Genomic DNA, 22,816 nt, shown 5'->3' on the forward strand with positions numbered 1-22,816 from the left:
TTAGTTTAACTATTCATAAATTGGAAAAGAGGCTTTGGCTATTGTGTATGGTGATGCCAAATTTCACCACTATTTGTATGGCAGAAAATTCTACTTAGTAATGGATCACAAGCCTTTGCAGTCCTTGTTTGATCTGATGAAACTGGTTCCTGTCCTAACTGCCCAAAAATTGCAAAGATGGGCTTTGTTGTCATTGTCTCAATACCAGTATGAGATTGTGTATCATGCAACAGCTCAACATGGTAATGTGGAGAAACTTTCACAGCTTCAGATTGGCCCTGAAACACACTTTGGTGCTTCTGTTGCATCTTGTTGTCACATCGGTGCTCAGGATTTCGAACTGTTTCAGTCTTTTCCGCTGAACTTTAACAAAACTGCACCGGTCATGGAAGCTGATTCAGATTTGAACATTTTGCTAAAATACAGTCATACACTTGGCCTTGTTCCTTGCATAGCATAAAGAACTCTGTAGTGTGCCGATGCTTTGCACATCAGCGTAGCCTCGCTGTACAGAAAGGAGTGATTCTTGTTCAAAATGAAAGTGGACAGTCACGTGTGTTGATTCCTAAAGCTTTGCAAAAAGAAGTGTTGCAGTTAGTTCAAGAAGGACACTGAGGGATTGTTCGTACAAAACAGTTAGCGCATCGACACTGTACTTGGCAGTGTATAGACATCCAAATAGAAGAGATAACGTCACAGTGCCAGATATGTGAGGAAAATCAATCCGCTCCACCACAAAAATTCTCTGCTTGGCCTAAGTTGCAATTGCCATGGCAATTTGTGCACATGGACTTTGCAGGACCTTTTTGGAACACTCAATGGTTGGTTGTGGTTGACTCGTAGAGCAAGCTTCCTTTTGCTCTGTCAATGAACGCAATAACTCATTTAGCACAATTCAGGTGTTGACATCGATTTTTTGCCTTGAAAGTTTACCTGCAGTAATAGTGTCAAACAACGTCCCTAAGTTCACGTCAAATGAATTTGAAACATTCTGTGAATGCAATAGCATACAGCACCTAACTAGTGCACCGTTCCACCCACAGTCAAACGGCGAAGTGGAATGTTTTGTCAGAACATTTAAGCAGCAGATGGCCAAACTTTGCTCCGCAGACACCAGGGATCAAGCATTGCAACTGTTTGTCGCCTCATATTGTTGAGAACCACGAGATGGATCACTGTCGGCGGAACTACTTCACGGCTGCCTCCATCGGACACTGCTCCACCCGCCTCGGCATCCAGTGCACAATGAAGCCCGCAAGTACTGCTTTGCACTGCAAGGTATTGCCTTTCACAGGGTATTTTGCAGCAGCAGACAGTGGGCACGAAGCGAGATTGTCTGTCAATTTGATGCTTGCATGTATCTTGTTTCAGATCCGGATGGCTTGCAGCACCGCCATCAAAATCAACTTTGCCTCTGTCAATGTGCGTGATTATCTTCCCCCAGATTCACGGGTCCAGAGGACAGTGCAGCCATAGCACCCCCCAGAGGATGTTATCACGACACTGCGGGGCGACCCCATGGAGATGGAGCCTTCACTTCCTCCGTCTCCTCTCGTCCTACTGATGTAGCTGAAACCGCCCTTACCGCAGCAGTCGTTGCCTTCTTCATCTGGTTCATGGCAGCAGGAGGTGGGCGAGTACCCTTCTGGTCATTTTCCGGGGGACGTTTCCGTCAGAGCACAGGCCAGCCGGATGGTGGGGTACAGCTGGAAGCTTGATGTTCCCTCCAGCCCAACGATGCGCCCACACTCCTGCCACCCTCTACCCCCCCCCCCCCCCCTCTCGCCATGGTCACAATCCCTACAAGAAGACGATCTGTCACTTTGGGGGGAATGTTCTGGCATAACAAAAAGCACCAGTCCGAAGATGAAGAATGCAACTGCAGGGAAGTCTGTGAAAAGACATTGGTCCATAGCGCGCTGACCAGGACGTCACCACAATAGGAGCGGCATCTAGGTGAAATGAATGTAAGCGCCACTTCTGCCAGCCTTGGCCAGACAGTATTAGCACATGCAGACCAGCATAGTATTAGCACTGTACTAGGAGAGCACTCAATAGCAGTGACGTGTGATCCGTATCAATTGCTTACATGGACCTTGCATACATGATGATGATGATGATGTTTGGTTTGTGGGGCGCTCAACTGCGTGGTTATCAGCGCCCGTACAATTACCCAATCTTTGCTCAGTCCAATTTCGCCACTTTCCTGGATGATGATGAAATGATGAGGACAACACAAACACCCAGTCATCTCGAGGCAGGTGAAAATCCCTGACCCCGCCGGGAATCGAACCCGGGACCACGTGCTCGGGAAGCGAGAACGCTACCGCGAGACCACGAGCGGCGGACGCCTTGCATACAGCAAAGGACTTTGTTTGATTGCATCGCTTGCGACACCGTTGTACATTCAAAGTTAAGTATTGTCAATCTTCTATTTTGTAATAAAAACTATTAATCTCATTTGATTGAATTGTTGTATAGCATTACGCGAACGCATCATCCTTTTGGGTGCCCTATACGAGATGAGTGGGCAGGACCCCAAATGTACCATATTAACTACACTATAAAATGACCCTGAATATAAGACACCACTCCCTCTCCCCCTTTTTTAAGAAATTCCTTGAGAAAAAAATATTTTTTTAACATACTCTGAGTAATTAACATCACAAACTTTTATTGACGTAAGGTATCTGCTTCAAATATCAACATCACATCCATTCAAAACATAATTGTTATCATCCCAACAAGACAGCTGTGAAACATATATCTTCGTTGTCACAAATATTTGACTTTCTTGCTTCCAAACATATCATCTGCCCGACACTCTCATTGGCTGTGTAGAACCAGCAGCCAACAGATCCCTATCATTCCAGTAATGCCTCAAAGTGAGCATCAACAACATTGAGGCACAAAACACTTAATACACCACTAGCCCCAATTTAGACTTTTAGCACCTTCTGCAGAAATTTATGCTATTGTTGAGTTTCTGTCCATTTTTAAAGTCAATTCGACTCTGAGTACAAATGGATTCCGGCAAACTACAGTTTAAACATGGTAGTTGTTCATAAAACGCCAAAGTACGCAGTGTACATTCTCACTGTTACCTGTACGATGAAACCTGCTGCCTGCTGAACACTCCCTTCCCAGCACTCATCGTAGTTCTCAGCCAAACTGGCAATACTGCCTCCCTCCGGCAATCCACAGTGTTGCGCTTGGGCAACAATGAAACATGAATAGCAACGACTTATGTCATATGTAATAAGAGCAACCAATACATAAATGAAAGATAGCAATCATGAGTCAGTCCAATTCTCGAGCTTTCACTTGTCCCGTTATCTGGTGACTCGTGTAGCTATTATCTCCACAACAGGTTTTTCCACTGAATTTGTTCTTGCAATAACAATTACAGACATTTTAATGAGATCTACTTCATTTTGATACACATTTAATTGTGGATTAATTATATTTCTCATTTCATCTAAATCCCATCTTGGTCTAAAGCTGATGAAAATCTGGCAATGTTTTTTCCTGGTATTCTAATAAGTGAACAGCAAACAAATTACTCATTTGCAACCCACTTGGTAGATAATTACAATTTCTCATAACTAAATAAAAGTTTTGAATTGGGAGCACAATCAAGTAATGGTTTTCGAAAATCAGGTAATGGTTTTTGAAGGGCAAGATTTTCGCCTTTGAATGTTACCTTTACTGAAAAAGCAGCACCAATATATGTATAGAGTATCCATACAAGTCCAGCAACTTTTACTCCAGATTTGTTTAAGCACAACAAAAGCTTGTAACCTGATGGAATTTAATGTTATTTCTTCTTCCAGTGCTTCACAAAATTGTAATTTTGTTCATGTTTCTTGCGTACCCCGTGGCAGGATATTCAAAAATAAATTTGTATGAAACCTCACTAACAAACTTCATCTGTAAACATAAGATAACTGCTACAGCAATCTATTAAACAAATTAAAATCACTGACGTCAGCAGCAATAAGATACTCTCAAATTTTTCAAATGAGAGAAAAAAACTTCGTCTTATAATCAGGCAAATACAGTAATTGTGTGGTGCTTATGTTTGCACTTATGGTATGGTGTCACTTATCTTATATTTGTCCCCTATTCTCTCGTTTTATAATTTTTAGCACTGAAGATGACTACGTAATAGTTGAAATCTAGATCTACTATTTTACATATACTGGATCACATGGATTCCAATCTCATTAATGTATTTACAACTCCGCAAACATCTGTGGAGTCTACAGACTTTGTAATTTCTACTGTGACCGATAGATGGCAGTAGCGGCATCACTATAAAAATGTGTCATTATTGAATCCTTTGTTATTGTCATGTATTTTATAAGCCGATATCCGAATTCCCTCTATTTTGTAAGTAGTGTGTTTTTCATGCCAATTTTGTATTCAAAATGGGCAGTGAAGAGAAGAAACATTTAGAGCAAACGATTTATCAAGTCTCTGACAATTCGTGAGATGACAGAATGAACTACCTGATGATGATTCATCATCTGAAAATAGTGGTAAATCTAGATTTATTCAGACCCGAGTTGTTGCATATGTTCATCGCATTAATTTCACGGACTGTTATGAATGATTCTCCTGCTGATGTCTGGCATGCAATTTTTTAACAGAGAAGGCTGGCAGAATGGACACCTCATATGTGTGCAGTGAATGTAACATCAGACAGTGTATCACTAATTACTTCAAGTTGTTCACACTGTACTGCACTACGAAAACTAAACTGTACTTTTATCTTGTAATTTGTATGTTTGTTTATGATTTAAATTGGCTGCAAAAGAAATGTAAACAAAAAGATGTTTGCTAATGTACTTCAGTACTAGAACTATTTTTCAATTTTTTTCTGCAATTAATACTACTGAATTTAAGTTTCACCTGTGTATCCATTTTAACACTATCAATACAAGAAATATTGAGTTTGAAGTAGAAAGTCCAATAAAACTAAAAATGTTTTTAAATTTCAACAACAGTTTTCTTCAAACAAGTTATAACTTTAAAAAAAATAAAGATATCCCACAGATTTTAGCTAGTCCACACGTGATGGCAGCTACCTATGAGACCAGCACCGTTAAGTGTTACAAAAATTATGTTCACAAATATGAACTACCGATTGAAAAAAAAAAATTACATATATTTGCTACTACTTTTTATTACATAGATACTTTATCATAAGCAGATAATACTATATTATCAATAATAAAATATATTCTATGGGCTCTCTTATAGTCATAGCTGCTAAAAAGTCACACAGCATCACAATTATTATAGGGGTTAGGCACTAACTGTGAACAATGGGTCTGATTACAAATCAAGTCTGTTATTGATGTTTAGGATCGAATTCCTTATACAAACACAAGCAGGCATTTCTGAAATATACAAGGGTTGGAACATAAATAGTGGCAACTATTTATTCACAACAGATACAAAAGAGTTACGTGTTTGCACCTGTTACTGTCCTTCAACGTAGTCCCCAATCTTGTGTAGAACCCGTTGCCAGTGATGTGGAAGGCGTAGTATGCCGTTAGCAGAACCTGTTCTGTTGATGGTGCGAATGGAGCAGTCTACTGTCTGTCAAATCTCTGTGAAGCGAATGGCAAGAAGTGGTTGCTTCGTCTTCAGAATCAAATCAAAATCACAAGGACTTAAGTCTGGGGAGTATGGTGGATGGTACAGTACTTCCCAGTCCCATCAACCAAACAGAACAGCCACAGCTTGCACTGTATACACCCGCGCATTCTTGTGCAAAATGATGGGTGGGTTGCGCAGAAAGTGTCGCTGCTTCTTTTGCAAAGATGGTCGCAGGTGATGCTCCAAAAACGAACAGTAATACTGTGCACTGACTGTCAGCCATGGAGGAACATAATGCGTTAGGATAACACCATCATAGTCGTACACGGGAATCACCATAACTTTAACTGTTCCATTTGCACCATCAACAGAAGAGGCTCTGCTAACAGTATACTACGCCTTCCACATCGCTGGCAATGGGTTCTACACAACGCTGGTGACTACTTCGAAGGACAGTAACAGGTGCAAACATGTAACTCTTTTGTATCGGTTGTGAATAAATAGTTGCCACTAATTAAGTTCCAAACATCATAGTAAATGCTGTGGGAGCACTCTGTGTGGTATGCTGTATAATCATTTATTAGTTATGACTAACTGAACCCCACATATTATCTTTTATTACTAACAACATAGTATTAGCTACAATGAATGTGCCATACTGACAGCTTACAATACATGTGCGACTGAAACTAGAAGTTGAAAAAATTTTTTGTTTAAGTGGTAGCTTACCTAAGTGAACATGTCATTATTGAAATAATTAGTAGATGTTAAGCATAATGTACACTTAATTAATTTTACTTCATCATAGATTCCTTTTTTTATTCTTTCTTTTGCCCACATATTCTTTTGTGTCTTTATCTTAGATTCTTCTTTTCTTTTCACATGTTTTTCAGTTTCTACTAATGTCCACCTTTCACACTGTAGTATGAAGTAATAGATAAAAACAGCAACTGAGTAATGTAAGAAGAGTATATGTGTGCATTCAAATATTTTGACAGCTATGTAAGACAACACTCGAAGAGCTTTACCAGATCAACACAGTTTCTGGCTTGTGTAATTATCTACGTAAGTCTCACTTAAATGTACCATGTCCTTATTGCCAAACGGTCTTCATTTTCTGTTTTAAGATCTTGTCTCTCAACAACAAATACACTTTAATGACATAATAGCAGCCACACAATCAGCGCTCAGTCCATTTTTGCATTCCACACTGTGTACATTTCTGTCATACTTGAGCATTCTCATGTGTTTTACCTGCGTGAAACTACGACTGTTGATTTCTATGTGTTCTATGAGCTTTTTTGTAATGGCTGAAACACCTAAAAGGCACCAAGAGTTTCACGAACAGGCAAGGGACCTTATTTTTAAAGAGTACTCAGTCTTCAAACATGAGGCAGATTCACCTGAGCCAATCTGCGAAGTTGCCAAAATGTAAGAACATACTGCAGCAGCCTGTGGTGATATTGGTGCATTTCCAGCCAAGTTGATAATGCAGCATTACTTGTGAGCTGCAAAGCCAGAGACAATGCTATCACCAACAATAGAAAGAATTTAAATTATCAGACTCACTTTCCCAGTCCATGCGGTAGTCTGGTGAGAAGAAGTAATGGCACATTTCGTGCCCCGTGACTCCTTTCACCACATGGCAAGCTTTCAGTGGGTCCACCACCAGTCCATCGACCTCTTCCTCTCGCTTGTACATCTTCATCTCCCCATCTTCGGCAAACAATTGCCAGCCTCCCTCACCCACACCGAGTCTTGCATAATGCAACTGCTCCACGGTTGTCCTATCTATCTGTAAGAAACAGACAACATTTAAAACAGGTTTGTCTGGAGATCACAGAAATATGAGACATAAGGACTGTCACTAATGTGCAAATGAGACACACAGATGGACAACTGAAATGTATTGACAAAATAAAACGTTTGTAATGGTCTAGATTATAACTCCTATGCACATTATAACCCATCTGTGCAGCAAAAAATGAAGTTCAACAATGTTTTAAATGGGTTTTAGTGGGCTACATACTCTATTAACCAAATTATGATGAGGTCGGCTTGCACTGACTGTTAATGTACTGCATTTTCTCAGCTCTTTTTTGTGTTGGTACTGCTGCTTAACATACGTGTTGCCAAAAGAAATTACACAAACAGCTAGAGACCTGACATAAGGGACCTTCTTAAGCCTTCTTTTTATGAATCTCAATACTGAAATACTACTATTATTATAAAAAGAAGGCAGCCAAAAAGAAGAATGAGTACACACTGAGATTCTCCTAAAAGCAGTTTGTAAAGGACCAGCACGGCAGCTATGGTGACGCAACCCACGCATTAGTATCTGTAAAATTGACCGCCTTCACTGTAAATGAATGCAACCCTTTGCAATGGTGTGCCTGTAGTCGTGACACTACAGAGGCGCACAACTTGACTGCTATTCAAAGCATTTTTGGATCACAGACAAAGTCACAGCCGGTACTTTTGGGATCTCTAGCATTTACAGTGATTATGCTTTACAGTATCATTCACAGGCACTGGAACTACATCTTGACTCGGTATACTTCTGTCACTCCCTTGTGGAACCACTGAGATGGGCCACACTATCTCCACTGACAGTTGTTCCACAATTATCTCATTTGGATGGGCTACACAACACTGAAGAGATTTTGGCTGTTCCTTGGAACCTGCACTGAATGGGGAGTCCACATTTGAGGAATGTACAAATGTCCCATCAATCACCTCTCACCCAACACAACACACAGTTGGGGTTGTCAGTTTGTGTCCACATATGAGTAAGCATAAATGGCAGGCTCAGTGCCAGACTACAAATTCAAGCACCCAACATTCAGTCTTCTGTCAATAGAAGGATTTCCCTCAAACACTTCTTTCACTTATGGCAAAGGTTTGTTAATATCAAAAGTGACAAAATGCACTGTGAACTGTGTTTTGGAGATCACATTAAACTGGCTCGATTAATCAATTTAGAGGTTGAAGGAAGGCAAGGGCATACCACCTCCACTAGGGCACACCAGTTCCACTAGAACTTCTCTTAGCAGAGCACTTTGATGTTCAAACCAACCTTCAGTTTGATGTTAGCTTTGCTCTAACATTATGCCTAACTTGAGAAGAGGGGAAGGTGGGTGGAATTTCTAATCCTTCTCAGACAACAAACAACATGATACTTGATATCCACCAACGAAAATGTAATAATCAAATAATCCAAGGGTATTTCAAATATCACCTGGATGAAGATAAGGATGTGACTCTGACTGCAGGGCTCCTGCCTCATGGAGAGCTGCACAGCACTACAGCTCTCGGACAGTCTGTTCTCACTACTATAATTCAAACAAAAATGGTACCTTCCACACAAGTTTAGTTTTAGAACAAAATTACACATCCTAAAATACAACACTGACTTAATTGTCTAAACCCTCACACAAAAATTTAGTCCAAAATTGTATTAAATGCCTCTGCAAAAGACCAACAACAAATCACAATTAAGAAGACACGGGACACTATTTTATCCATTACATTTACTAGAGTAGGTAATTCTAAATGTTCAGTTCTTACTTCAGGCCACAGTGGGTGTTGTGAAGCTTTGGACAAGAGAGGCTTCATGCTACTCTTGTTTTTGAGTCTTTCCCTGAACTCGTCCTCCTCCTCCAACCTGTCCAATCCAGTTTCAACTGCGTCATAAAATTCTTCATCATTTAGGGCACTGTGAGGTCCTTCCTGAAAACAGTGAGCAGCACTGAAGAGTATCATAAAATGAGTATCTTTCTTTGCTGCCACAGGATGGGAGAAAAATACTAAAATCTGAACATACAGTGTAACAAGGAGACATGACATTAGGATTTTATCCAGTGTTATGCAGACCCTCCTGTTGTTGAAATTAACATGCAAGACTTGGTAGGACATATGAAAACAAGAGAGACAGATTATCATGCCATCTGCTATCTGAAATATAGACTCAAAGAGGAATTATGAATGGCACACATTAATCTAAGTGAAACTTTCTGCACCACAATAATGTATACAATAATATCACAAGTCCACAGGGATTAAAAATTATAAACTACACAAAAATTAAGCTAGTTCTGTGTGTGGGGGAGGGGGGGGGGGGGGAGGGGGGCAATGTCAATGTATAGAAAAGCAGGCACAAGAACCATCAAGCTGTTCTGCCTGCATGAAAAGCCATTGACAAACTGTGGCCCAGAGAGAGCTGGACCACCCAGTTGCTGAACATGTTGACCAACACAACATGCTTCACTTCAATGATTGTTTCACAATCTGTGCCATCTGGATCCTTACAAAAAGCATCCGCTTTTCAAAATTGTGCAGATGGGAACTCTTAACTGCAACATATTCTGACTATGTTCCCATAACTGTCCTTGACTCAACCTTCATTAGTCACTGTCCTTCACACACCTATCTTCTTCTCTGTTCCTACTCCGGCACTACATAGCCTTCAATTCCACCAAAACACCTGCTAGTCTTCTTGCCCCTCAAACAACTCCCCCCCTCCCACCACCCCCACCCAAACCTCTCGACTGCATCTAGCATCACCACCATGTTCAAGTACCCTCCCACAAGCAGCACCATTTCTACCCTGTTATCCCTCCACTTCCATGCCCCAGCCATCTCCCTATACCCACCACCCACAAGTTGCTTCTCTCATTAGGTACAGCTGCTGCAGGCAGTTCAGCCTCAGTGACCAGAGACAGTGCTCATGTGTGAGTCAGTTGTGTTTATGTGAATGTCTGTGAGTTTTCTACTTTTGAAGAAGGCCTTTGGACCAAGAGCTTGAATGTATAGGAGACTTTTTTATTGTGTGTGTCTGTGACACAGCATCTCCTCTATATATGGCAGCACTCTGTTCTTTTTATAATATTTTATTTATTTACTTATTTAATTACTTGAACCAATCTGATTAGGTCAATCAGGTCTTCTCTTACATCAGACAAGGGTTTCATACATGGTTTCACACATACAGTACCTTTTTTTTTACATCATAGTTACCTAAGAAACAACAGTTTTAATATGGCAAATAGTATTAAAATTGTTTGAGTGTCTGAAGTGGCAATGTAAGTAAATAATACTAACTGTGAACTATTGAAGTTAATACTGGCAATACTTGTACTATTGCAGCTGCTGCCACTAATAGTGATAACAGTAGCAGTAATAGTAATAATAACTACAATAACAATAATCATCATGGCAGATATAAAAAGAATTTATAGGTGACAAGATACATGTTTTCTGATACGGCGAGCCTTGCGGAAAGGAAAATTAAGGATGTAATAGCGAAATGAGTATGTACAGGGACAATGGTAATCCATATTGTTGCTTTGGTAGATAAGCCATTAATTGTCTTCTGAAGCTGGATATATTATCCAGTATTCTAATATAATGCAGAAGGTTGTTCCAGAGTCAGGTTCTTGCCACTGAGATGGACTTTGTGAAAGTGGCTGTTCTATGGAGGGGGACAAAAAGGGTTTTTGCTCTGATTGGAATGGGTGTTTCTGCCATATTGTTCACATAACAGCATTAAGGTCGAGGAGAGAGATGAGGGGCATTATTTGTTGATAATACAGTAGAGAGGCCCGAGGATATGGAAATCTCTGCATTTGCCTTCACACAGACAAGATAACTATGATGGTTAAAGATGATCAAAGAGCCGAACATTACAGATATAACCAACAAAATCATTCATAACCAATTCCAGCACTGTGAGCTTTCCTGAGAAAGGCCTTGCAAGATAACATCACTGTAATCAACAATTGAAAGTATGAGTGTTTGTACAAGTTTCCTTTTAAGGCCAAGACGGAACAGCTTTTTGTATTTTTATAGGGCATGGAGAGATGCTGTAGCCTTCCTGCACGTTGCAGTTACAGGCTCAGTCCAATTTGGATTTTCATATAGTATTACTCCTTGACTATTTACTGAAGGAGAGAAATTGATAACTGTCCAATTTAAGGCTAAAGATGGTAGAGGTTCTCAATATTACAGGCTAATGAGCATAAAATGACCAACCAGTACAATGCGGTTTTTGGATGTGTTGAGCTTTAACCCTATATCCTTCACCCATTTTGATGGTGCACACTGGTTGGTACTGAGATTCCCTATAGTGAAGAGTGCATTGATTTTTCCATTAGATACAACTGGAGATCATCAGCATACATATGGTACTTGTAGTAGGACAAAATTGATGAGACGTTATTAATGTACAATGCAAAAAGTGTACGACCTGATACGAAAGAACAGGGGATGCCTGATACTACCTGCCTCCATTGTCATTTTATGGTGCCAGATATGACTTACTGCTGGAGAGACGTCAGGTATGAGTGAAATCATTGCACTGCATTTGGCCAGAAATTTAGGCTGCTAAGTTTAGCCCATAAAATGCCAAAGTCGACAATGTCAAAGGCTTTGTTTAAGTCTAAGAAGCACATGATAGCTGCCATAGCTGCCTCTTGTACATCCATGGCAAGGTTCAGGTCATCCACAATGTTTATGGAAACATGATTGTATTCATCTAGTAGGTTATTTGTAGTTCGGTAGTTTGCTAGCTGGTCATTAACTTCTATACATAACTATACGTTCTAATACAACAACGAAAATTTCTTTGCTTCTCATCCCATCCAGTATGTCTCCCCTGACCTGGAGTTCTGGGTGACTCTCTTGAAATGTACCCCTCTCCGTAAACTGATCCAGTCCTCTTCTTTCACCCCTCTTCCTTACCCTTCAACTCTTCAACCAGAAGAAGGAGCCACTTGCTCCAAAACCTTGTAAAAGTTAAATCCTTTTGTGTGCGTTTTCCCCTGCCACCACGTGATGGGTATATTTTTTATCTATCCATTTACATTACATTAACTATACGAGGTGCTATACAAAAATTTCAGGACTGGTAAGGCCATTTGTTGAAAACCTTACGTTTGGACTAAAAGTCACCATCACCCTCGAAGTAGTTCCCATCCGCACATACACACCGGTCCCAGTGCTTCTGCCACTGGTCAAAAGTTTTCTGTAAGTCCTGTTCTTTGAAGGTGTTTATCACCGCCAGCGATGCTTCTTGAACCCTCTCTTAAGAGTGTTGAACCGACAGCCTTTCAACGTGAGTTTCAGTTTTGGGAATAGTGCAAAGTTGCAAGGTGCCAAATCTGGCTAGTACGGTGGGTGGGGTACAACCGCCATGTTGTTTTTTGCCAAAATGGTCCTCGTGAGCAAGGACGTGTGACAGGACGCATTGCCGTAATGCAGCAGCCAGTTCCCTTGACACCAAAGTTCAGGCCATCATCGCCGCACGTTTTCACAGAGCCGTTGCAAAACATCACAGTAGTATGCGGAATTCCTTGTTTGGTTGGTTGGGATTAATTCTTTGTGCACAATTCCCTTGGTATCAAAGAAAACGATGATCATGCTCTGCGCAACAGACCAAATTTGTTGTGATACAGTTCGTGATATGACACTGTGATCCATTACTGCCATTCGTATGATATGACCGTCATTGTGTGTAGTGATGCAACGAGGCGAGCGCAATCTGTCTCATCGGTCTGTCATTCCCTCCTGCATCCTGAGATTAGATATGTGCATCACAGTTGGTTGGATCCATCTGGCATGATCATTTTTCTGAAGGATGATCCACAATCCCTATAGGCAACTATTCTTCCTTGGTCGAACTCTGAAAGGTGCTCTTAAGACGCTCGCTATATTCTATGAGGAATACTGAAACTGTTTACGCAAAACAACTGCACAAAAGAAGATTCCATTACATCCACATGACCACCTGCACCTTTTTACAAACAGCTTGCACACTCTCTCTCTCTCTCTCTCTCTCTCTCTCCCCCCACCCCCCCCCCCCCCCCTCTCTCTCTCTCTCTCTCTCTCTCTCTCTCTCGGTGTCTACCTCATAATCTGGGCTGCTATGTATGATGAGACGGCGGGAAGCAGCAGTGCGTGCCTGCTCTTCCGCCTTCCGCCTCTTCTCCACTTCACGTTCCATCCTACGCCTCCACACTTCTTCGCGCTGTCCAACCAATTCCACACAGTGCTGCAGGGTTGCTATCACTCCTGCAGCTGTGGCCTTGAAAGTTAATGCTTCCCCTTTGAAGTCTGCGACTTGAAGTTCTCCTACAACAAGTTATCAAATTTTAAATATAGCCAGGACATACAACAGTCATACACAGACAAATTGAGTAATGCATAAATAATTAGTATAATCAAATTGTACAAACCGGATGCACCACGGAGTGATGGAGTTGTTTCGGCACAAGCATCAAAGTATTGTTGAAGAGTATCAATTTGCTGACAGAGTATGTCTCGAAAAGTTTCTATTTCAGCAACTTTTTCCTTCAAACCTGAAAGACAGTCAAATCATTGAGTCTATGTCTGCTTAATGCTATGAAAGATATATCACAAAACTTTTACACTTAAAAGCTATGTCTACTGAAACACAAATGAGAAGCCACTGGAATGGTATCTGCATAGTGCCACTTCAATACTGTGTACTTAGTGGGATACAGTATCCTAGGTAACATATTTCTAGTACTTGTAAAGAGTAAATCTATCCTCATAAGATAAAAATAATGTTCATTGTGTAACACTGTTTGTGTGATAAAATAAATTAACAACAAACAACAAGTTGAATTCACACTAAAAAAACTCATTTTCAGTTTAAATATTGAAGCCACACCAACCAGTTGATATATGGGGAAGTAAAAAATTTATTTATTTATTTATTAGCTGATTGAACTTAGTGGCCTGCAATCTAGATACTACAATGGATCCCACATTCTATTTATTACATAACTACGATAAATAAATGATACACAACTGTTGTATTCATTACCTATTTGTGTATATAACATTGTTTGGTAGTACAAAAATAACTGAAAGAATGATATTTCAAACCACCCCCCTAAATGAACCATGGACCTCGCTGTTGGTGGGGAGGCTTGCGTGCCTCAGTGCGATACAGTTAGCCGTACTGCAGGTGCAACCACAACAGAGTGGTATCTGTTGCGAGGCCAGACAAACGTGTGGTTCCTGAAGAGGGGCAGCAGCCTTTTCAGTAGTTGCAGGGGCAACAGTCTGGATGATTGACTGATCTTCTAACACTAACCAAAACGGCCTTGCTGTGCTGGTACTGCGAACAGCTGAAAACAAGGGGAAACTACAGCCGTAATTTTTCCCCAAGGCATGCAGCTTTACTGTCAGGTTAAATGATGATGGCGTCCTCTTTGGTAAAATATTCCGTAGGTAAAATAGCCCCGTCTTTGGACCTCCGGGGGTTGGGGGGGGGGGGGGGTAGTCAGGAGGACATTTTGATCATGAGAAAGAAAACTGGCATTCTACAGATCGGAGCGTGGAATGCCAGATCCCTTAATCGGGCATGTACATTAGAAAATTTAAAAAGGAAAATGGATAGGTTAAAGTTAGATGTAGTGGGAATTAGTGCAGTTCGGTGGCAAGAGGAACAAGACTTCTGGTCAGGTGAGTGAAGGGTTATAAATACAAAATCAAATAGGGGTAATGCAGGAGTAGGTTTAATAATGAATAGGAAAACAGGAATGCAGGTAGGCTACTACAAACAGCATAGTAAACGCATTATTGTGGCCAAGGTAGATACGAAGCACATGCCTACCACAGTAGTACAAGTTTAGATGCCAACTAGCTCCGCAGATGACAAAGAGATTGATGAAATGTATGATGAGATGAAAGAAATTATTCATATAGTGAAGGGACACAAAAATTTAATAGTCATGGGTGACTGGAACTCTATAGTAGGAAAAAGAAGAGAAGGAAACGTAGTAGGTGAATATGGAATGGGAGTAAGGAATGAAAGAGGAAGCTGCCTGGTAGAATTTTGCACAGGGCATAAATTAATCATAGCTAACACTGCGTTCAAGAATCATAAAAGAAGGTTGTATACGTAGAAGAAGCCTGGACACACTTGAAGGTCTCAGATAGATTATATTATGGTAAGACAGAAATTCTGGAACCAGGTATTAATTTGTAAGACATTTCCAGGGGCAGAAGTGGCCTCTGACCACAATCTATTGGTTATGAGCTGTAGATTAAAACTGAAGAAACTGCAAAAAGGTGGGAATTTGAGGAGATGGGACCTGGATAAACTGAAAGAACCAGAGGCTGTTCCATTCACATATGGAGCAAGGAAGGAATGATTGTTTAAATGCCACCGTGCTTGCAGAAATTATTCTAAGCTTATCCTCATGATCCCTGTGTGAGCAATACATAGGGGATTGCAGTATATCCCTACAGCAATCATTTAAAATCGGTTTTTGAAACTTTGTTTACAGACTCTCAGGATAGTTTACTTCTATATTCAAGAACGTTCAAGTCCAGTTCCTTCAGTATCTCTGTGACACTCTCCCAAGGATTAAACAATCCTTTGACTATTCGTGCAGCCGTTCTCTGTGTACGTTTGATATCTCTTATTAGCCCTATTTGGTATAGGTTCCACACATTTGAGCAATACTCTAGAACCAGTTGCACGAGTGATTTGCTAACGATCTCTTTTGGAGACACACTGGTCTTTCGTGGTATTCTATCAATAGACCGAAGTCCACCAGCTGCTTTACCCAAGACTGAACCTATGTTATCATTCCAGTTCATATCCCTACAAAGTGTTACATCCAGGTATTTGTATGAGTTGACTGATTGCAACAGTGACTCGCTGATATTATAGTCATAGGACACGATGCTTTTTTTAAATTCTGTGACGTGCAAATTTTACACTTCTGAACATTTAAGCAAGTTGCAAATCTCTGCAACATGTTGAAATTTTTTTAAGATCTGACTGAATATTTAGGCATATAATAGAGGGAAACATTCAACGTGGGAAAAATATATCTATATGTATCTAAAAAGAAAGATGATGCGACTTACCAAACAAAAGTGCTGGCAGGTCGATAGACACACAAACAAACACACAAAATTCAAGCTTTCGCAACCAACGGTTGCCTCATCAGGAAAGAGGGAAGGAGAGGGAAAGACAAAAGGATTTGGGTTTTAAGGGAGAGGGTAAGGAGTCATTCCAATCCCGGGAGCAGAAAGACTTACCTTAGGGGGAAAAAGGACAGGTAAACACTCGCGCGCGCACGCACACACACACACACACACACACACACACACACACACACACACACACACACACACATATCCATGCGCATATACACAGACACAAGCAGACATTTGTAATAGTATATATATATATATATATATATATATATATTTAAAAAGAAAGATGATGAGACTTACCAAACAAAAGCGCTGGCAGGTCGATAGACACACTAACAAACACAAACATACACACAAAAATCTAGCTGTCGCAACCAACGGTTGCCTCGTCAGGAAAGAGGGAAGGAGAAGGAAAGACAAAAGGATATGGGTTTTAAGGGAGAGGGTAAGGAGTCATTCCAACCCCGGGAGCGGAAAGACTTACCTTAGGGGGAAAAAAGGACAGGTATACACTCGCACACACACACACATATCCATCCGCATATTTGTTTTTAAATATATTTTTCCTTCGTGGAATGTTTCCTTCTATTATAACAGTATATATATATATATATAATAGAGGGAAACATTCCACGTAGGAAAAATATATTTAAAAAGAAAGATGATGAGACTTACCAAACAAAAGCGCTGGCAGGTCGATAGACACACTAATAAACACAAACATACACACAAAAATCTAGCTGTCGCAACCAACGGTTGCCTCGTCAGGAAAGAGGGAAGGAGAAGGAAAGACAAAAGGATATGGGTTTTAAGGGAGAGGGTAAGGAGTCATTCCAACCCCGGGAGCGGAAAGACTTACCTTAGGGGGAAAAAAGGACAGGTATACACTCGCACACACACACACACACATATCCATCCGCAGAAAATGTCTGCTTGTGTCTGTGTATGTGTGGATGGATATGTGTGTGTGTGCGAGTGTATACCTGTCCTTTTTTCCCCCTAAGGTAAGTCTTTCCGCTCCCGGGATTGGAATGACTCCTTACCCTCTCCTTTAAAACCCATATCCTTTTGTCTTTCCTTCTCCTTCCCTCTTTCCTGACGAGGCAACCGTTGGTTGCGAAAGCTTGGATTTTGTGTGTATGTTTGTGTTTGTTTGTGTGCCTGTCGACCTGCCAGCACTTTCATTTGGTAAGTCACATCATCTTTGTTTTTAAATATATATATATATATATATATATATATATATATATATATATATGGTTGTAATAGAAGGAAACATTCCACGAAGGAAAAATATACCTAAAAACAAAGATGATGTGACTTACCAAATGAAAGTGCTGGCAGGTCGACAGACACACACAAACGAACACAAACATACACACAAAATTCTAGCTTTCGCAACCAACGGTTGCCTCATCAGGAAAGAGGGAAGGAGAGGGAAAGACGAAAGGATTTGGGTTTTAAGGGAGAGGGTAAGGAGTCATTCCAATCCCGGGAGCGGAAAGACTTACCTTAGGGGGGAAAAAGGACAGGTATATACTCGCACACACACACATATCCATCCGCATATACACAGACACAAGCAAACATTTGTAAAGGCAAAGAGTTTGGGCAGAGATGTCAGTCGAGGCGGAAGTATAGAGGCAAAGATGATGTTGAAAGACAGGTGAGGTATGAGCGGCGGCAAATTGAAATTAGAAATTAGCGGAGATTGAGGCCTGGCGGATAGCGAGAAGAGAGGATATGTTGAAGGGCAAGTTCCCATCTCCGGAGTTCTGACAGGTTGGTGTTAGTGGGAAGTATCCAGATAACCCGGACGGTGTAACACTGAGCCAAGATGTGCTGGTCGTGCACCAAGGCATGTTTAGCCACAGGGTGATCCTCATTACCAACAAACACTGTCTGCCTGTGTCCATTCATGCGAATGGACAGTTTGTTGCTGGTCATTCCCACATAGAATGCATCACAGTGTAGGCAGGTCAGTTGGTAGATCACGTGGGTGCTTTCACACGTGGCTCTGCCTTTGATTGTGTACACCTTCCGGGTTACAGGACTGGAGTAGGTGGTGGTGGGAGGGTGCATGGGACAGGTTTTACACCGGGGGCGGTTACAAGGGTAGGAGCCAGAGGGTAGGGAAGGTGGCTTGGGGATTTCATAGGGATGAACTAAGAGGTTATGAAGGTTAGGTGGACGGCGGAAAGACACTCTTGGTGGAGTGAAATGAGATCCATCCTTCATGAAATCCTCCCCACTCCACCAAGAGTGTCTTTCCGCCGTCCACCTAACCTTCGTAACCTCTTAGTTCATCCCTATGAAATCCCCAAGCCACCTTCCCTACCCTCTGGCTCCTACCCTTGTAACAGCCCCCGGTGTAAAACCTGTCCCATGCACCCTCCCACCACCACCTACTCCAGTCCTGTAACCCGGAAGGTGTACACAATCAAAGGTAGAGCCACGTGTGAAAGCACCCACGTGATCTACCAACTGACCTGCCTACACTGTGATGCATTCTATGTGGGAATGACCAGCAACAAACTGTCCATTCGCATGAATGGACACAGGCAGACAGTGTTTGTTGGTAATGAGGATCACCCTGTGGCTAAACATGCCTTGGTGCACGACCAGCACATCTTGGCGCAGTGTTACACCGTCCGGGTTATCTGGATACTTCCCACTAACACCAACCTGTCAGAACTCCGGAGATGGGAACTTGCCCTTCAACATATCCTCTCTTCTCGCTATCCGCCAGGCCTCAATCTCCGCTAATTTCTAATTTCAATCTGCCGCCGCTCATACCTCACCTGTCTTTCAACATCATCTTTGCCTCTGTACTTCCGTCCCGACTGACATCTCTGCCCAAATTCTTTGCCTTTACAAATGTCTGCTTGTGTCTGTGTATGTGTGGATGGATATGTGTGTGTGTGCGCGAGTGTATACCTGTCCTTTTTTCCCCCTAAGGTAAGTCTTTCCGCTTCCGGGATTGGAATGACTCCTTACCCTCTCCCTTAAAACCCATATCCTTTTGTCTTTCCTTCTCCTTCCCTCTTTCCTGACGAGGCAACCGTTGGTTGCGAAAGCTAGAATTTTGTGTGTACGTTTGTGTGTCTATCGACCTGCCAGCGCTTTTGTTTGGTAAGTCTCATCATCTTTCTTTCTATATATATATAAAAACAAAGATGATGTGACTTACCAAATGAAAGTGCTGGCAGGTCGACAGGCACACAAACGAACACAAACTCTTTGTCTTTAAATGTGTCTGCTTGTGTCTGTATATGTGTGGATGGATATGTGTGTGTGTGCGCGAGTGTATACCCGTCCCTTTTTCCCCCTAAGGTAAGTCTTTCTGCTCCCGGGACTGGAATGACTCCTTACCCTCTCCCTTAAAACCCACATCCTTTCGTCTTTCCCTCTCCTTCCCTCTTTCCTGATGAGGCAACAGTTTGTTGCGAAAGCTTGAATTTTGTGTGTATGTTTGTGTTCCAGATAGTACTTCATTATAGATAACTGCATCATCTGCAAAATGCCTGATTTTACTATTAATATTGTCTGCACGCTATTAATATGCAACATGAACAGTAAGGTCCTAACACACTTCCCTGGGACGCACCCAAAATCACTTCTACATCTGACAATGACTCTACATCAAAGGTAACATGGCATCACTGGCAGAAACTCCTCAATCCAGTCGCAAATTTCACTTGATACCCCATATGATCATACTTTTGACAATAAGCGTAGGTGCAGTAGTGAGTTAACGCTTTTTGGAAATCAAGAAACACTGCATCTACTTGCTGGCTGTCTTGATCCAAAGCTCTCAGTATGTCGTGTGTGAGAAGCGCGAGTTGGGTTTCACATGACTGATGTTTTCGAAACCCATCTGGTTGACACTGAGGGAGTCATTTTATAAGATACCTCATTGTTTTTGAGCTCATAACATATTCTACAACAAAGTGATGTCAAGGATCACTTCTACTACCCTTCCTGCAGAAGAGTGTGACCTGTGTGTTTTTCCAAGACCTGTGGCATGGTTTTTTGCTCGAGTGATCTACAATAGATTGTAGCGAGCAGAGGGGCTAATTCAGCTGCAAATTCAGTACAGAATCTGACAGGGATTCTGTCGGGGCCTGAAGCTTTGTTCAGTTTTAACAATTTCAGCTCTTTTTCAACACCAGTGACACTAATACTTATTTCATTCACCATTTCAGCGGTATGAAGATTAAATTGGGGCAATTGTGTGTGTGTGTGTGTGTGTGTGTGTGTGTGTGTGTGTGTGTGTGTGTGTGTAAAGGAACATTTGAAAAAAACTGTATTAAGCACTTCAGCTTTTGTTTCACTACTCTAAATTTCAGTTCTTGTCTCATTCGTTAGGGACTGGAGACTAACTTTGTTGCCACTAACAGCCTTTACATACAACCAGAATTTTTTTCGATTTTGCGAAATGTCATTTGGCAATATTCTGCTATGGTAGACATTGAAGGTATCACATATAGCTCTCTTGACAGCCAAACACATTCATTCAGCATCTCTCTATCTACAGCCTTTCGCTTTGTTTTACACCTATTATGCAGTAATCTCTGTTTCTTTAAAAGTTTCTTTACAGTGACTGTCCACCAAGGAGGTTCCATCCCATTGTGAACTGTTCTACTGGGCACATATCTATGCAGGACACGGTCAACTATTCTTTTAAACCTGAGCCAGAGTTCCTCTACATGCTCCTGACCTGTGCTGAATGTTTCGGGCTTCTCATTGACATATGACACTACTGGCTGATTTTTTATCTAGTTTACTCTTTGCAATCATTGTTGCCATAATCACACCACAGTCACTGATACCAGTTTTGATTTACCTCAAAGAGATCAGGTCTATTTGTTGCCATTAGATGCAATATACGAGTTGTGTTCAAAAAGTAAGGTGACTTTAAATTTTTATAAAGAAATACTTATTTATTCATGAATATTCATGTTTTCCTCTTCAAAGTAATCCCCCTCAAATACAATACACTTGTGCCAACACTTCTTCCAATCCCCAAAGCACTTTTCATAAGCATTTTTTGGTACAGCCTTGAGTACTTCCAGTGATGCAGTTTTTATTTCCCCAATCACTGAAAACCTCCGTCCTTTCATAGGTCTCTTCTGTTTTGGGAAAAGGAAAAAGTCGCAGGGGGGCCAAATCGAGTGAATATGGTGGCTGAGGCACGATTGTCGTGTTGTTTCTGGCCAAACAGTATCTCACAAGCAACAATGAACGAGCAGGTGCATTGGAGTGATGCAAAAGCCATTAATTGTTTTTCCACAAATCCGGGTGTTTTTTGCGTATTGCTTCTCGCAAACGACGTATAACATCAAGGTAATACTCCTTGCTGACTGTACAACCTGGAGGCAAAAATTCATGATGCGCTATGCCATTGTAATTTGGGGGGGGGGGGGGGGGGGGGCTGAGAAAAACTGACATTTCATCGAACTTGACGTGCTTTTTTTGGTCTTGGTTCTCTGGGATGCCTACATTGGGACGATTGGGCTTTGGCTTCAACGTCATAACTGTAAACCCACGTTTCATCACCATTTATGACCCTTCTGAGCAAATCAGGATCATCACTGATGTCATTCAAGAGCTCCTGAGCAATGTTCATGCGGCGGTTCTTCTGATCAATATTGAGAAGCTTTGGAACAAACTTTGCTGACACGTCTCATGGCCAAAATGTCCGAAAAAATTGAATGGCATGAGCTGACTGATATGCCAACATCCTCAGCAACTTCTCTTACAGTAATTCGACAATTTTCCAAAACAATTTTCTTCACAGCTTCGAAGTTATCATCTGTTGTTGACGTACTGGAGCATCCAGAGTGAGGTTCATCCTTGGCATCTTCTGTCTTGAAAGAGCTTGTACCACTTGGAAGCCAGTCATGGTGGCCATGCGGTTCTAGTCGCTACAGTCCAGCACCGTGCTACTGCTATGGTCGCAGGTTCGAATCCTGCCTCGGGCATGGATGTGTGTGATGTCCTTAGGTTTAAGTAGTTCTAAGTCTAGGGGACTGATGACCTCAGATGTTGTTTTGTGTGGCACTATCCCAGCTTACGCCTACATTAATTTTTTAAGCACCTTCTTGCTGCCAACTGTTGAAGAGCAATTTGGGGATGGTGACTGCATCTTTCAACACGATCTAGCACCTGTTCATAATGCACGGCCTGTGGCGGAGTGGTTACATGACAATGACATCCCTGTAACGGACTG

At 41.5% G+C, this 22,816-nt stretch overlaps 1 protein-coding gene across 1 annotated transcript in view; it reads right to left on the reverse strand.

Moving 5' to 3' along the window:
* LOC126191233 (ceramide transfer protein) overlaps positions 1-22,816 on the reverse strand; it is a 179,385-nt gene that overhangs the window by 70,983 nt on the left and 85,586 nt on the right. The window contains exons 4-7 of the mRNA XM_049932038.1: positions 13,839-13,961; positions 13,511-13,734; positions 9,175-9,336; positions 7,177-7,402 (exon numbers count right to left, since the gene is read on the reverse strand). Of these exons, the coding sequence (XP_049787995.1) occupies positions 7,177-7,402; positions 9,175-9,336; positions 13,511-13,734; positions 13,839-13,961 (735 nt within the window). The remainder of the gene's footprint in view (positions 1-7,176; positions 7,403-9,174; positions 9,337-13,510; positions 13,735-13,838; positions 13,962-22,816) is intronic.

Source organism: Schistocerca cancellata, chromosome 6 (assembly GCF_023864275.1).
Source record: "Schistocerca cancellata isolate TAMUIC-IGC-003103 chromosome 6, iqSchCanc2.1, whole genome shotgun sequence".
Classification (NCBI taxonomy): domain Eukaryota; kingdom Metazoa; phylum Arthropoda; class Insecta; order Orthoptera; family Acrididae; genus Schistocerca; species Schistocerca cancellata.